At 33.9% G+C, this 18086-nt stretch overlaps 2 protein-coding genes across 2 annotated transcripts; both read right to left on the minus strand.

Moving 5' to 3' along the window:
- Positions 1–37: 37 nt before the first annotated feature.
- On the minus strand, positions 38–1146 carry LOC122311233 (mannose/glucose-specific lectin Cramoll-like). The gene has a single exon (XM_043125692.1). It carries the CDS (start codon positions 1018–1020, stop codon positions 226–228), a length of 795 nt encoding a protein of 264 aa, XP_042981626.1. The 5' UTR covers positions 1021–1146; the 3' UTR covers positions 38–225.
- Positions 1147–15703: 14557 nt separating this feature from the next.
- On the minus strand, positions 15704–18086 carry LOC122311922 (L-type lectin-domain containing receptor kinase IX.1-like). The gene has a single exon (XM_043126698.1). The coding sequence runs from the start codon at positions 17978–17980 to the stop codon at positions 15896–15898; it is 2085 nt and encodes a 694-aa protein (XP_042982632.1). The 5' UTR covers positions 17981–18086; the 3' UTR covers positions 15704–15895.

Here is an 18086-nt window from a genome sequence, read left to right on the forward strand (position 1 = left end):
CACGAACTAAGACAGAGTAGGAACGTAAGACAAGCAGTAATTCTAAGACTTCATGTCTTTCACACTGTTTATTTATTTAGATCACATACAACTCTCAGGCTCCCACGAGCATGTACATGAAAAACCAAAAGACACAAAAGCTACAAACCCTTTAAACTTAACAACCGACAAGAACCTCAAAACACCTGGGGGAATTTATTAGAATTAAGTTTGTCTCTCTACAAATTAAGGTGCTTTCGATTCGAAAGACCACGAGCGAAGAATGTGCAATTCAGAAAGCAATCCTGTAGAGGAAGAGAAGCCAAATTCAACCCGCTCTGGTAAGTAATCTCTCAAATCAACTATTGAAGAAAGGTGCTGTTGAATTGGAATGATACCATTACTGAACCCAGTGAAGGTGACACTCAAGTTTTGGGAAACGGAATCGTAACTAATACTAGCACTATATGTTCTATTTTCCTTGATAACACTAGACCAAGGTGCGTAGTTCTGAGATCTAATACTGTTGATATTGATACCGACGTGTTCGTGAACAGGCTCTGGAGGGTCCAATTCATCGTTGCGAAAAGTATCGAACTCAACTGCAACGAATTTATTTGCATCTAAGAAACTCGAGTCTCTCGCTTGGTCGCGGCTAATAAGGCCAATGCCAGCGCCATCCGTTGGTCGAGGTGGTGGGAAATCGGTGCTTGCAAGGAAGAATGTGATCCCATCTGAATATCTGTCTTTACCTTCCGAATCGATGATAAAGGAGAACTTGGTAGTGAATTCTGCCAGTTTTCCGGATTCTTTATCCCAAAGATGCAACTGTTCTGAATATGTGGCTCGACCCCAGTTGTCCACTGCGTTTGGCGTGAGCTGGATGTCTGAACCCGAGACTGTGGCGTTTCCAGTAAGTATTAAAGCTTTGCCGAAATTCGAATAGCTGAAGGATAACTGAGTTGCAGAAGGGATTATGAGAAAGAGGAAAATGGTCATCATCAAGCAGGGAAGAAGCAACTTTGCTGAAGGGATACCCATGGTTGGGAGAGACTCCAGAGAGAGATTTGAGCTCGGAGGCTTGCAAATTGTCACGAAATATGACTTGAATTTGCAGCTGAGGTATCTAGCCTTGCATTTTATGGCGGAAATTTGTTGAACCGAATGTTTAAAGTTTTACGCGATTATAAATTTACATATAGATTTTGATGATAACAAATGAATTTAAAAAATAAAGGAATTTTAAGTTCAAGTTATTCACACAATAAAATTAAGTACATTAAAGAACCAAGCATAAATAAGAAGGAAATAAATTCATATTAAAGTCATAGAGTAATATTGTAAATCTCTTAAAATTCGAAATTAGGATTAATGTTTAAAATTAATATTTTATCATAAAGCATTAAAATATATTTTCCATATATGTATGAATATTTTTAAAAATTAAATTTGAAAATTTTGAAAGATGATTGATTGTCATATTTTATATGTGCATGCCTTGATTAAAGGGTTGAACTTTGAAAATATTAAAGATGATTGATTGTCATCTTTCACATATGCATGTTTTATTTGAATATTTTCAAAAGTAATTGATACTTTTTTAGACTTATACAAAAGGTAGATGATTTTGTTTGAAAAATTTGAAAAGTAAAGTGTGCTCATTTTGTCATATACAAAAAATAAAAGATTAGGTTTGAATTTTTTGAAAAGGAAAGTGTGCTCCTTTTGTCATATGCAAAAAGTAAAAGATTAGGTTTGAATTTTTTGAAAAGGAAAGTGTGCTCATTTTGTCATATGCCAAAAGTAAAAGATTAGGTTTGATTTTTTTAAAAAAAATTAATGATGTTGTCTTTGACAATTGAAAAAGAAGAACTTTTTATTTGAATTTTTTGAAAACAATGAATGATGTTGTCTTTGACATATGAATCTTTTTAAATTTGAATATGAAGTCTCATATGCCTATAAATAGATCATTTGAGAGCTTCACATTCACAATACCAAGAGCATACAACATTCATTCAAAACTTTCATTCTCTCTTCTCTAAGCATTGAGCCTTAATCCTTGTTCATTTTGAGAGATATAGTTTGCGCTGTATTGTTCTTATTTCACTCATTAATGAGTGTTTTCTGATAACCTACCCACTATCAGCTCTTGTATCAGAAAAAGAGTATGTATAACCCTTGTGTGTAGAAAGTATTCTACACAGGAAATAGTTGAATCACCACGTGTAAGGTGATTGCAAGTGTAGAGGGTGTTCTATACGGATCCTTTGTAGCGGTGTTGTTCAAATGTGTAATAGGTTTCTATCTCTACCTGAATGAGGTTGAATAATGAATTTGAAAATCCTCAAGGGGTAGCTTGAGGCGAGGACGTAGGTAGTGGGGCCGAACCTCGTTAACATACTGAGTTTGCTTCTCTCTTACCCTTACTCTTTATATTTATTGTTATTTCATATTTTGTTTATATTTTATATTATATATTTGATTTATAATTGTTATTTCTTTTAATACAACTCAATTCACCCCCCCTCTTGTGTTAGTCATCTGGGCAACAATTGGTATCAGAGTTAAGAACTCTATTATAAGACTAACTATCTTTTGAGTTAAGATCTTATAGCTAACATTTCAGCTTCGTTTGGTGAAGGTCAATCTAGCAGTCGGCCTCCACTCTTTTGTGGAAATAATTACTCATTCTGAAAAGTTAGAATGAGAATATTCCTTCAGGCTCAAGATCGAGAAATCTGGAAATGTATTGTAAATGGACCTTATATTCTAACAAAAGTGGTTGATGGAGTAAAGGTCAAAAAGGAAGAAGAAGAGTTTGATCGTGAAGACGATAGACTTTATACTTTGAATTTAACTGCTATGAATTTATTATTTAATGCTCTCAATGGAAATGAGTTTAATAAAATAATGACTTGTGCTACGGCAAAAGAAATTTGGGATAACTTGGAAGTTACTTATGAAGGAACTTCGCATGTCAAGGAATCAAAAATTTATATTCTTACTCATAAATATGAAATGTTTAAGATGAATGATGATGAATCTATTTCTAGTATACACACTCGTTTTACTAACATCCTAAACAACTTGACAGCTCTTGGCAAAGTTTATTCCAAGGTGAAGATAGTAAGAAAAATTCTCAACTCTCTACCAAAACGCTGGGAATCAAAAGTGACAGCGATTCTTGAAGTTAGAGACCTCAAGAAGCTCAAAGTCAATGAACTCATCGGGTCACTTATCACCCATGAGTACATATTAAAAAGAGGAGAAGAAGAAGGAAAGCCAAAGAAGAGCTTAACACTTAAAGCTGTTCCTCATGAAAGTGATGAAGACGAGGAAAATGAAGATAAAGATAAAGAAGTTGCGATGATAACAAGAAGAATTCAGAGGTTCATGAAGAAAAATAGAACTTCTCCAAGGAAATCTTTCAAAAAGTTTTCCAAAAAAGATTCAGGTAAAAATGACACTTTAATTTGTTATAAATGCAATAAACCTGGTCATATCAAACCAGATTGTTTTCTGCTAAAGAAAGATCGAAACAAGGGCAAGAAAGTAATGAAAGCTACATCGGATGATGATTCAAGTAGTTCAGATAGTGAAGCAAGCAATGGAGAATCAGCAAATCTTTGTCTTATGGCTAAAGATGACATTGAGGTAACAAATCTTGATAATATTGAAGATCCTTCATATGAAGAATTGCAAAATATTTTAGAAGAGGTAATGAGGAATTTGAAAAATTAGGTATCAAGTATACTGTTTTGAAAAAGAAAAATTCTTCTTTAACAAACGAAATTGAAATTTTAAGAAAAGAAAGTATCATTTTGAAAGATAAAAATCTTGAATTGAATAAAAAGAAAACCGATTTAGAAAATATTGTTGAAAACTTTACGAATGGAAAAAGAAATTTTGAAAAACTTCTTGGTAGTCAAAGATGTATTTTTGACAAGGCAGGTTTGGGATATATGCCAAAACAAAAATAAAAACCTTATAAAAATTTCTTTGATAATCATTCTACATCAAAGACTAATATTCAAAATTTTTTTCATAAAAATAATTTTGTCAAAAAAGGATATTATTATAATCATTCAAGTTTTTCATATATGTCACATGCTATTTACAATTTTTGTAATAGAAATAGTAATAATTATCATACTTGTCTTATTAGAAGAAATCATACAATGACTATTAGGGCCATATGGGTACCTAAAAATCTTGTTTATTCTAATACTAATAAATAAAGGACCCAAAGAACTTGGGTACCAAGAAAAATCATTTTAATTGTTTTTATAGGTATGCATGAAGTCTTCCACAAGCAAAAACAAATGGTTTTTAGATAGTGGATGTTCAAAACACATGACGGGAGACAAGACTAAGTTTTTTTTATCTTAGATCTAAACAAGAAGGACACGTAACATTTGGAGACAATTCGAAAGGGAAGATCGTGGGAATAGGTAAAATTGATAATGAATCTTCTCTCATAATTGAAGATGTTCTACTTGTTGAAGGTTTAAAACATAATCTTTTGAGCATAAGTCAATTATGTGATAAAAGATTTACAGTTACTTTCAAAATGGATAAGTGCATTATTTTGAATGATCATGATTGTAATATTTGTTTTATTGCTTTTAGAAATAATAATGTTTATACAATTGATTTTGAAGAAATTACCTCACAAGATGCTATTTGCTTTTCAGTTCAAAATGAAACTAGTTGGTTATAGCATAGAAGATTAGGTCATGCCAACATGGAACTTATTTCCAAACTTTCAAAAAATGATCTTGTGAGAGGTTTACCAAAAACATATTTTATTAAAGACAAAATTTGTGATGCATGTCAATTTGGTAAACAAACAAAAACTTCTTTTAAAACTAATAAACATATTTTCACTACTAGACCATTGCAACTGATTCACATGAATCTTTTTGGACCAAATAGAGTTGCAAGTCTAGGAGGAAAATATTATGCATTTGTTATTGTTGATGATTTCTCTAGATATATTTGGGTCATCTTTCTTGCTCATAAAGATGAGGCACATAATGCCTTTACCAAGTTATGCAAGAGAATTCAAAATGAAAATGGTTATACTTTTTCAAGTATCCGAAGTGATAGGGGAAAAGAGTTTGTTAATAAAAATATTGAAACATTTTGTGATGAAAACGGTTTTGTGCATAATTTTTCTGCTCCTCGAACTCCTCAACAAAATGGGGTAGTAGAGAGGAAAAATAGATCTCTTCAAGAGATGGCAAGAACAATGCTCAATGAGAACAACTTGCCTAGTTATTTTTGGGCCGAAGCGGTAAGTACTGCATGTTATGTTATAAATAGAGTTATGCTAAGGTTTAAGTTAGATAAAACCCCCTATGAGCTTTGGAATGAGAAAAAGTCCAACATTGGTTACTTTCCTATATTTGGATGCAAATGTTTTATTTTGAATGACAGGGATAATTTAGGCAAATTTGATGCAAAATCTGATGAAGGTATCTTTCTCGGGTATTCTATTAATAGTAAAGCTTATAGAGTATTCAATAAAAAGACTTTGACTGTACAAGAAGCTATGCATGTAGTATTTGATGAATCTAATTCTTCACTTTCCAAGAAATCTATTGATGAAGAAACATGAGGTATAAATAATACGGAAAGTCTCAATCTCAACAAAGAGAAAATAATAGAGGAAGTTCAACATGGAGTCATCAGGAAAGATCATCAAAATTTAATACAAGATGCAACCAAACTGTGACGCCCCCAAATTCCGTTTGGGATCGGACGGACATTTGAAGCGTCGAGACATGCAACACAAGGTTACATGCCCCCGTTCATGATATATAAGATGCAATAATCCTAACATGCATCTAACATTATGCAATATTCGCAGCGGATAATTTTTTTTTCTTTACCAATACTATGCACCAAACTGAAAATATCCCAATACTTAAAACATACTTCATACATAAAGATTCATTGAATAACTAAGATCACAGCACTATTCCAAAATAGTTATGATCCAAAAGTACTGGAGATGCAACTCCATCGTACAAGTAGTAATTTAATTACTATATTAACATTAACGACGCACCGTCGTTCAGTCGACTGTGTCTAGTTGGTCAGCTCCTGATCCTCCTTCAGGTCCTGTAACAAGATCTACCATTCGGGGGGAATGGTAGTTGGGACTACCACAGTGAGATTTGATTACAAATCTCAGCAAGTTAACAAGAAACTTTCATACAGACTAATGATGCATGTATGACAGTAAAAGCATAAATGCATAATCAAATTTATAAGTAATTAAAGCATAACTTAACGTACAACATAGCATAATTGACATAGCTTAAATTGAATCATGAACTGAACTTGACTTGACATGAACTTGATCTGAAACTTGACTTAGCATGAACTTGCTCTGAAACTTGAATTAACATGAAAAATACATACTCCACAGTTGTTGTGGCCCCATGTATTCTACGTGTAAATACATACTCCACAGTTGTTGTGGCCCCATGTATTCTACACAAACTTGACTTAACATTAAAAATACATACTCCACAGTTGTTGTGGCCCCATGTATTCTATGTGTAAATACATACTCCACAGTTGTTGTGGCCCCATGTATTCTATACATCACTATGCAGTTAAATACATACTCCACAGTTGTTGTGGCCCCATGTATTCTACATAAACTGAATATACTCAAGATGAAACGTGACTGGAATATGAAAGGACTGAAGCCCTGACGTAACATAACGTGACTTGAACATAATTTGAAATACATAACCAACTTGAGATAGTAACATTTCGTAACATGGCATAACATATAACAAACAACATATTTAGCATGACATATTTATAATGTATAGTAATACATGACAGAATATATTGTGTAACAGATAAAAATTGATGACAGAATAAATTCTGTATAATAGACAATTACATGATAACTTGGCATGGCATGACATATATAATAACATACATACATACACTGTAATTCTTTTACTTAGCACACATACACAGTAGACTGCTAGTAAGTTAAAAGCTAACTTACCTCGATTTCCGCGTTTCTTATAAAACTTCAAGTGCGATCACGAGGAACTGTAATTAGTGATTCTAAAAGTTAGAACTAAATCACTAATAATTTGAAATATGGAAAATACTAACTTAAAGAGTAAAATTTTCATTTTACTCTCTACATGTGGGAAAATGACCGTTTTACCCATAACTTAAGGATTTTGCATACTAACTTCAAAAGTTTCCAAAATTTACATTCCTCATGTAAATCTTGTCCTAAACTTAAATATCAATTCAGAAAAATTTAAAACAAAACACAACTATAAAGAACACACTATGGTCGAAACATCCATAGGCCATTTCCCTTTATTTTTGTTGCAATTCCTTCCAACTTCAAAACTCATGCTTAAACCAAAATTTTGCAACAAACATCTTCCAATCCTAAGTTCAAAACCATACTTAAAACATCCATTTAGAAAAAGCTAATAATCAACACCAAACTTTTTTGTAAAAAGATCCAAGCACTTGAATCACAAGTTTTGACCTTAAATCAAAACATCTCCAAGAATTTCAAAAAATCAAATCTTACTTCTAACATATTCATAATATCATCCTAACATCAACCATGCTTTAAATCATCAAACTAAAGTCACCAAAATCACAAAATAACATTTGGAGTTTTTGGTTTTACACTTAGTCCAAAAACATAAACTTTTCCCTCAATTAGTTTTGATAAATCTCTTGATCTATGACTTATAAATATATGATCTTCAAACCAAACCATCACATAGTTTAAAAAGATGTCCTAAAACATATATAAGCTTCTAATTCAAGATCATATGGTTAGAAATTAACCAAAACATAAATTTAGCCAAGAATATCCACACTTTGACTTATTTGAATATCTCTTTGCATAAAATTTCATATATTTGAAACTAATATCAAATATCTTCAAAATAATAATATAACATGTATATAAGATGTTTAGGATCCTCCAATAAAATTATCAAAGTCATTAGAATAGGTTTAGACCACCAAAGAGTTAAACTTTTTCAAAACATAACTGTTTTTCCTCTTCCAGTTTCTAAGTTTCTAAATCTAAGAACATCTTTCATCAAAACCTTTAATCATGCAAAAATCCTCAACCAATAGTCACATATACATGTTAACAATACTCCATAAAAATTTCGGACCAATATCTATCCATTAGCTTGGTCAAAAACTCCAAACTATAACATATTCTCCAGTTTATCTCCCAGAATGACCTTTCTATAGTTTACACAATATTTGACTGACCAAATGATTTTCAAATGGGGCAAATAAGATATCCATGTAAACTAGACTCAAAAAAGAACAACTTATATGAAGGAGACTTTATGATAAAACACTTACAACAGCTTCGAAATGGGCATGCAAAAGATCTCCTAAAATCTGTCCGAGAGAGAGTGTTTGATAATATTTTATTAGAAGGAGTATTTGAAGATAAGTTCATGGGTGCTGGCTGGACACATTTATAGACGAGATAAGGGAGGTGATAAGGCTGGAGTTGAGAGTTAAGTGTGGTTTTCTCCTACCCAAAATATCTATAAAAGATTATCTCATAATATTCTATCCAATAATATCTACAAAAATCAACTTAAGATATTTTTATCTAATAATATCTATAAAAATCAACTCAAAATATTTTTACCTAATAATATTCACGAAAATTACCTCAAGATATTTCTTTTTATCCAATAATATCTACAGTTTTGAACAGACGTTTTGTCCGAAAATATGAAAAAAAGTTATTGCGCCATAAGACTTTAAATAACCCTCCGAGTCTAATGGCACAAACCATAATACATTTTGACACTTCTAACTATCTCCAATAATCAAAAATACACTTCTGATACTATAGTAAATAATAATACTAACTATGTAGTTAGACAAAAACCTATACGATTAATGGATTCGTGAAAACTTATGGGTTTTTCACGAGATTCCTAAAGTTAATAGAAATTTCACAATTGAATTTTTAGCGGGCTGTTACACAAACAGTGGAAATTTGTGAAAGATCATCCAATGGAATAAATTTTGGGAGAACCTTCACAAGGTGTAAGTACTCGATCATCTCTTAGAAACATTTGCAATCATACTGCTTTTCTATATCAAATTGAACCCAAAAATATTGATGACGCACTTTTTGATGAATCTTGGATTCTAGCTATGCAAGAAGAGTTGAATCAATTTGAAAGAAATAATGTTTGGACACTTGTTCTTAGATCAAAAAATCATACTATTATTGGAACAAAATGGGTTTTTAGAAACAAGAAAGATGAGTTCGGAGTCATTACTAGAAATAAGGCTCGACTTGTAGCCCAAGGTTTTAATCAAGAAGAAGGAATCGATTATGATGAGACATATGCACCTGTCCCAAGATTAGAAGCTATTCGAATGCTACTTGCATATGCTTGTTATAAAGATTTCAAACTTTTTTAAATGGATGTTAAAAGTGCTTTCTTAAATGGTTTTATAAATGAAGAGGTATATGTTGAGCAACTTCCAGGTTTTGAAAATCATATTTCCCCAAATCATGTTTTCAAACTCACAAAATCACTATATGGACTTAAACAAGCTCCTAGAGTTTGGTACGAAAGACTTAGTGGTTTCTTGATATGAAAAAAGATTTTTCAAGAGGAAAAATCGATACAACTCTTTTCATTAAATATAAAAATGATGATATTCTTTTGATTCAGATTTATGTTGATGATATAATATTCGGTGCTACTAATGAAAATATGTGTCAAGTTTTTGCTAAGACTATGCATGAAGAATTTGAGATGAGCATGATGGGAGAACTTACATTCTTTCTCGGATTGCAAATTAAGCAAGCAAAAAGTGAGACATTCATCAATTAATCAAAATATATTAAGGAATTACTGAAGAAGTTTGGGATGAAAAATGCTAAGGAAATTGGAACACCAATGAGCCCATCAACTAAACTTGATAAAGATGAATCCGATAAGCCAGTTGACTTGAAGATATATCGAGGTATGATTGGTAGCTTATTATATTTAATAGCCAGTAGACCAGATATTATGTTTAGTGTGTGCTTATGTGCACGCTTTCAATCATCTCTAAAAGAATCACATTTAATTACAGTTTAGCGTATTCTTAGATATCTTAGTGGTACAATTAACCTAGGGTTATGGTACCCTAAGCACACATCTTTCGATCTAATCAGCTACACAGATGCAGATTATGCTGGCTGTAAAATAGATCGAAAAAGCACTAGTGGAGCATGCCATTTCTTAGGTCATGCATTAGTTTTCTGGTTTAGTAAAAAATAAAATTCTGTTGCACTATCTACTGCTGAGGCAGAATATGTTACTGCGGATAGTTGTTGTGCTCAAGTTCTCTACATGAAGCAACAACTTGAAGATTTTAAACTCAAGTATAATCACATTCCAATCAAATGTGATAATACAATTGCTATAAATCTTTCAAAGAACCCAATACAACATTCTAGAACTAAGCATATTGAAATAAGATATCATTTTCTTCGAGATCATGTGTAGAAAGGCGATATAGTATTAGAATTCACAAACACACACGATCAGTTAGCAGATATTTTCACAAAGCCTTTACCAGAAGATAGATTATGTATGCTCAGAAGAGAAATAGGTATGATGCATGCTATGAATATCTCTTAAAAGATAGACTAGAGTCAATAAAAATAGAGATAGATTTTTTAAATACTTTTACATAAACTTGAGATTCTTAGCCTCATGTTTGAGACGCTCATTCTCTTCATACAATATCATGTCATTCTTATCCATGAGAACCGGCAAGTGGAATGAAGAATCTAATAAAGATTTCAACTGTTTATTCTTCTGCCGAATGATTTCTTCCCTTGTGTGAGACTCTTGAACAATTCGTTGAAGTACAACAATTTGTTCTTTGAGCTTTTTAACTTCATGATTTTTGGCTTGTAACCGCTGAGAAAAAGCAACAATAGAGGAAGAGTAGCGAGTCTTGGGACTCACCAAGTCATAAATAGCATCAGAATCTGACTTATTAGTCAGATTATTATTTTCTTGCTGCAATATGGCACCAATGGCAGCTGTAGAAAGGACAGGAGGTTGAGATGCAGAATGCCTCATGGATGGATCTAGAGAAATGTTAGAAGAATGAGCCATTGAGAAAAGAATAGAAGGCTTAAAACGAGAATGCTGAAAGAATGCAGATGAGTTATAGAGATGAGATGAAAACTTGATGCGGATTGGATAAACTTCAGGACTGATTTTATAGAGATAGCATAAAGAATAAGACAAACTATTGTCTCTTCAAATCTTATTTAGTTAAAAGAAATACAAGATATGCTGGACACATATTGTCAAAAGTTTTCTTACTAAGCCAGCGAGATTAACAGTAGATTGTCCCTATTTTTCTAGTAAACGATGAACCTCTGCTGTTATCTGCCGATGTTGACCTTGTATTTGAACCCTTTCTCGTTCCAGCTCCTCTATTCGTGGTTGCAGATCATGAGCATACCAATCTGCAAATTTTTTCAACTCTGGGTTTTCTTGCTTTAGTCTTTTGTTCTCACTATCCTTATTAGCAAGTTTCTGTCGTAACTCAAATATTTGCATGTTAAAATGATCAATCTCACTCACCCTCGCCATTAACCTCTGAGACATGATCGTAATAGAGGTAGCATATTGACTACTGAGCATTCTTGATTCTGCAATAATCTCAGAATCAGTCTTACTAGAAAAACGGTTCACTGCTCCTATCATGGTATTGACGGCCTCAGGAGAGAAGATTGATGATTGATGCGTCAAGAGTTCCTGATTCAAGTCTGGAACATTAGTGGAAGAGAATTGCTCAGCCATTCTATCGTTGTGGAAAAACAGAACTCAGGTCAAGAAGCGATTATTTTTTTGGCATCCGATAGATGAAAATGATCATTTTTTTATAGCAACTCAGATCCTTCAATCACGTTTGCCAACAACATCAGGCGATTGTTTAAATCTCCAGCCGCACCAAATTCATAGAGTTAGGCCTCGAGACTTTGCAGCATTTGTCGGGTCACGGACGACTCCTTTTTCAACTATCTACAGTGACTATTAAACGCATCATTTTCTTCAGTCCATTTATTTGCTGCCGATCCTTTTTAATGATACCAAAATGGGGAGAAGTTTTAGACTAGAACATTAACATTGTTTAAATTGCTAAACTTGTTATATATGCTTGGAATTATATTTATACTTTTGCTTGAAAAACTAACGCATATTTTCAGGGGGAGCTTAAGTATTAATACAGGTTTCAAGTTCTATCAAGTATTTGTCATCATCAAAAAGTGGGAGATTGTTGAACCCAAGGTTTCAAGTTTCATGTGATTATAAATCTACACATGGATTTTGTTGATAACAAATGAATTCAAAGAATAAAGGAGTTTCAAGCTCAAGTTGTTCACACAATGGAATCAAGCACATCAAAGAACCAAGCATGAGCAAGAAGGAAATAAGTTCACATTAAAGTCATATAGTAATGTTGTAAATCTTTTAAAATTCGAAATTAGGATTAATGCTCAAAATTAATATTTTATCATAAAGCATTAAAAATACATTTTCCACATGTGCATGAATATTTTTGAAAATTAAATTTGAACATTTTGAAAGATGATTGATTGTCATCTTTTACATGTGCATGCCTTGATTAAATGGTTGAACTTTGAAAATATTAAAAATGATTGATTGTCATCTTTCACATGTGCATGTTTTATATGAATATTTTCAAAAGTAATTGATGTTTTTTTAGACTTATACAAAAGGTAGATGATTTTGTTTGAAAAATTTGAAAAGTAAAGTGTGCTCATTTTGTCATATACAAAAAGTAAAAGATTAGGTTTGAATTTTTTGAAAAGGAAAGTGTGCTCCTTTTGTCATATGCAAAAAGTAAAAGATTAGGTTTGACTTTTTTGAAAAGGAAAGTGTGCTCATTTTGTCATATGCCAAAAGTAAAATATTAGGTTTGATTTTTTTAAAAAAAATGAATGATGTTGTCTTTGACAATTGAAAAAGAAGAACCTTTTATTTGAATTTTTTGAAAAAAAATGAATGATGTTGTCTTTGACATGTGAATCTTTTTTAAATTTGAATATGAAAGTCTCATATGCCTATAAATAGATCATTTGAGAGCTTCACATTCACAACACCAAGAGCATACAACATTCATTCAAAGTTTTCATTCTCTCTTCTCTAAGCATTGAGCCTTAATCCTTGTTCATTTTGAGAGATATAGTTTGCGCTGTATTGTTCTTATTTCACTCATTGAGGAGTGTTTTCTGATAACCTACCCACTATCAGCTCTTGTATCAGAAAAAGGGTGTGTATAACCCTTGTGTGTGTAAAAAGTATTCTACACGGGGAATAGTTGAATCACCACGTGTAAGGTGATTGCAAGTGTAGAGGGTGTTCTACACGGATCCTTTGTAGCGGTGTTGTTCAAAGGTGTAATAGGTTTCTATCTCTACCTGAATGAGGTTGAATAGTGAATTTGGGAATCCTTAAGGGGTAGCTTGAGGCGAGGACGTAGGTAGTGGGGCCGAACCTCGTTAACATACTGAGTTTGCTTCTCTCTTACCCTTACTCTTTATATTTATTGTTATTTCATATTTTATTTATATTTTATATTATATATTTGATTTATAATTATTAGTTTTTTTAATACAACTCAATTCACTCATTTTTTATATTAGTCATCTGGATAACAAAATTAATTACAATTTATTGAATTATGGAAAATCATGCTCACCAAGTGTACGGGACAAGTGTGCCATAAATGCCTCTCTTTCTATTGATTTCAGAATAATACAAATGCCTTTGTTTACAGAGTATATAGAAGAAAAGTTCACACCAACTGTTTTCCTTAAGAAACGGATCTGTTGCCAAGTGTCCTTTCCAGATTGTTGCTGGAATATTCTTCACTGTCAAGCCGTATGCTTCTAGAATGTTCAGAGTCCGTTGTGGTCATGCTGTGCATTTACACTCTGCTGCTTTGCTTCTCTGGTATGGCAGAATTCTTCAATGGTGCATCTTTATCCTTAACACAATTTGACTAAGCAGACGGATGGTAAAACCATCTCATCTCACCATTCAAACCGTACCTAAACGTAATCTTGCTAGCCGCCAATCAAGAAATGCGTTTGTGGATATCATCGTGATAACGTTTCCAATTCAAATTCTTTTTCTTTGAAAAAGAAGGGATATGTTATTAAAATTAATTTTTTTCTGTATAATTTCTCCTGTTTTCAGTGAATGCTTGGCATAAAGTCAATACCATCATTTATGGCTTTATACCCTTTTCCAGCTACTATAGCTCTGGTTGCGATATCCAAGTGTCTATGAAAAAAGTCTCCTTGATCAGTGCATACCCAAGCAGGCAGAGTTCATCATTGATGATTTGCTTTATTTCTTTCTTTATGGAGTGATTATAGAGATGTTTGGATTAAAATGATACTTTCGTCCCATTTCATTTAACTATTATAATTTTTTTAAATTTTTAAATAAAATATAATAAATATTCAACTTTTTTAAATTTAAAAATAAAAATAACATTAAAAAATATATATTATAATAATATTTTATTCAACTTTCAACTATCATCTCATTCCATCTCAATTCAACTCGCTATTCATACGTCCCCTAAACCATGTGAATGATTTTCAATCCACATATAGTTATCAATAAAGGTTTATTTTGTTTTATATAGGTGATTTGGAGACTCATATGTCTTATGTAGTATTACCGTATGATTGACAAACTGCTAATAAATGTCAGGCTAATTGAGAGGTGTCTTTGGTTTCTTCGATAACAGTAACCACTCCCATCATCAATCTTAAAATTTCTACAACCAATATTTTCTTCATCATAAGCTTTCATTTGGTCTACCAATCTCAAGATTATTTTTAAATAACCTTTCACATTCCATGTTCGTTCATTCTTATATTATCAACACCTCTTGTAGAAGTATCTCCTTGGAATTCTACTTCAAGTATATTGCAGGTTTCTTTAGTTTTTCTTGTTCCTAATTCTCCAGAGATGATAAATTCTAACACACTTGCAATCATTCCAAAAGCACTCAGATTCTTGTTTGCGTTCACCTTCAATTCTCTGTTTGTGTTTGATATTTTGAATAGAAAAATAATATTCTTCATTCTTAATTTTGTCATTCACAATCATACTGTTTATATAGTCTATTATAGGTGGTTTTATATGTAAACTAGTTAAAATGTGCCACCTTAGCAAGCGTGACTGAGGATGACAAAAATCAATGATGAAAAGTAGCATTGCTCGACTGACTATGATATCCTATGTTGTGAAGAAGTTGTGTTAGGTTTTACAATGGGTGAGTGGATCGAATATGATGCATAGGTGCCAGGTCTCATGTTAGTTGCATGCTAGGCAAGATTTGTCCTTTTTTAGGTGGTGTTACCGATTCTATCATGTGTCATAGATATAAGGAAACACACAATGTCTTTGCTTTGATGCCTATTTCCTAGCAAGCATGACACAAAAACAAAAGAGAAAACTACAGCAGAACGGTTCTAAAAACAGAAGAAAAACTAAGGATGTAAACACATTTGCTGTCTAATTTTATTTTTCCTTCTACTCTTCCAGCCATCTACGCAATTTTCTGTGCTTCATTTAGAAAAATTTCAGACCATACATATGGGTTGATTCTAAGCCATTCATCTCACTTTAGTAAAACATAACTCAAAACTAAACCATAGCTAATATTAGTTACAGTGCTGTGCAATCACATAAACCATTACAAGTTTAATTTGTGGAAAATTTACATAATAACATAATTTATGGTACAAAGAGGTAAATCATACATCCCAACTGTGTAATTTCCCAAGACAAGTTTACTTGGTACCAACCAAGTGCGAGTGAGGAAGTGCAGAAGATGAAGAAGAAGCTGCAGAAGATGTGACCTGTGAGGACCTGGTGGAACCGGAATGGCTTGCAGATTGAGAGTGCTTATTTTCGGAAGTGGAAGTTGAAGATGCAGATGCACTAACTGGGGGGGGAAGGTAGGTTAGTAGGGGCATCTCTGGTGCCAGAACGGGCAATGAACCTTCAGAACTAAGCACGTGAACGACTTTCCTGATTGAAGGCCTGAGATTGTAGTCTGGGTGAGCACACCAAAGTCCAGCAATCATCAGCCGTTCCAATTGCTGCTCATCGAAGTCCCCACACAATCTGGGATCGGCTGCATCAACAAGCTTTCCCATTCCATAAAGCTGCCAAACCCACTCTACCAGACTCACTTCATCTTGCCTCCTCTCGGTTTCAACGGGTTTCCTTCCACAGGCTATCTCCAAAAGCACAATCCCGAAACTATATATATCTGATTCCTTGCTAGCCCTGCCTGATATAATACATTCAGGGGCCATGTAGCCCATGGTCCCGGCCACAGCTGTGGTTTGGGATCCTTTTTCATGATCCACCAGCCTAGCCAAGCCGAAATCCCCAAGCTTTGCATTGAAACTTGAATCCAACATGACGTTACTCGACTTTATATCCCTATGCAACACACACTGTTCCCATTCTTCATGCAAGTATAGCAATGCGAATGCCAAGCCTTGGGCAATATTGTACCTCATCACCCATGTTAGCAAGCTTTCACCTTTGAAAAGATGCAAATCTAAGCTGCCATTGGGCATGAACTCATAAACTAGCAGGAGATCTTTTTTCTCATGGCACCAACCAGTGAGTTGCACTAAATTCCTGTGCCTGAGTTGACTAATACTCTTCACCTCAGATGCATACTCCTTTATCCCTTGTTTAGATTCCCTTGATACCCTCTTAACAGCAACGTAGGAATTCAGCTCGTTTATAAATCCTTTGTAAACCCCTCCGAACCCTCCTTCTCCAAGCTTGTTTTCCCCTGCAAAATTATTCGTTGCAGAAACCAATTCCTCGTAGGAAAACTTCTTTGGCCCTGTACCTCGTTCAAACTCCTCGTCCATGGAAAGAACAAAGCTTAAATCCCCTTCCTCTCCCCCTTTAGTCTTCCTCTTTCTATACACAAGCCAAGCCAACCCCATACCACTGATTAAAATGCATCCACCCACGCTCAAGCCCAGCACCAATTTTCTCTTGCTTCCATCTCCGTTCTTCTTTGGTACAGCCGAAGTATGTATCAGAAAAGGTGATGTGGAGTTAAAAGACCAAGAACAAATAGTATGCAACTCGGAAATCGATCCCGTCGATGACGAGAAGCCAAATTCAACCCGTTCCGGCAGGTAATCTGTCAAGTTGACTATAGAAGAAAGGCGTTGTTGAATTGGGGTGACACCATTACTGAACCCAGTGAAGGTGACACTGAGATTTTGCGTGGTGGAATCGTAACTAATACTTGCACTATATGTTCGGTTTTCGGTAACAACACTATCCCATGGTGCATAGTTCTGAGATCTCATACCGTTGATAATGATACCAACGTGTTCATTGACAGGCTCGGGCGGGTCCCAGTCATTCCGAAACGTATCAAACTCCACTGCAACGAATTTATTTTCATCGAAGAAACTCGAGTCTCCCAACTGTTTGCGGCTTAGAAGGCCAATGCCAGAGCCATCTGTTGGTTGAGGATCTGGGAAACCGGGGCTTGTGAGGAAGAATACAATCCCATCTGAATAGCTGTCTTTACCTTCCGAGTCAATGATAAAGGAGAAGCTGGTATTGAAGTCTGCGAGTTTTCCGGGTTCCTCCCAGATATGCAGCAGTTCTGTATATGTGGCTCGACCCCAGTTGTCCACTGCATTTGGGGTGAGTTGGATGGCTGCTGAACCTAAGAGAGAAGCGTTTCCAGTAAGCCTTATTCTGTTTATAGATTGATTGAAATCCGAGTAGTTGAAGAATAGCTGAGTTGCACAAGGGATTATGAAAAGGAGGAAGATAGTTATAAACATGAAGAGACGAAGTAGCTTTGGAGGATGGAACACCATGGTTGGGAATTGGGACTTGGGACTCGTGATTTCGGGAGAGAATTTTGAGTTCAGAGGCTTGCAAATTAAAGTATGAATTTTTGGTTTTTTTTGTAGTTTTTTTTTT

This window comes from Carya illinoinensis, chromosome 5 (genome assembly GCF_018687715.1).
Source record: "Carya illinoinensis cultivar Pawnee chromosome 5, C.illinoinensisPawnee_v1, whole genome shotgun sequence".
NCBI lineage: Eukaryota > Viridiplantae > Streptophyta > Magnoliopsida > Fagales > Juglandaceae > Carya > Carya illinoinensis.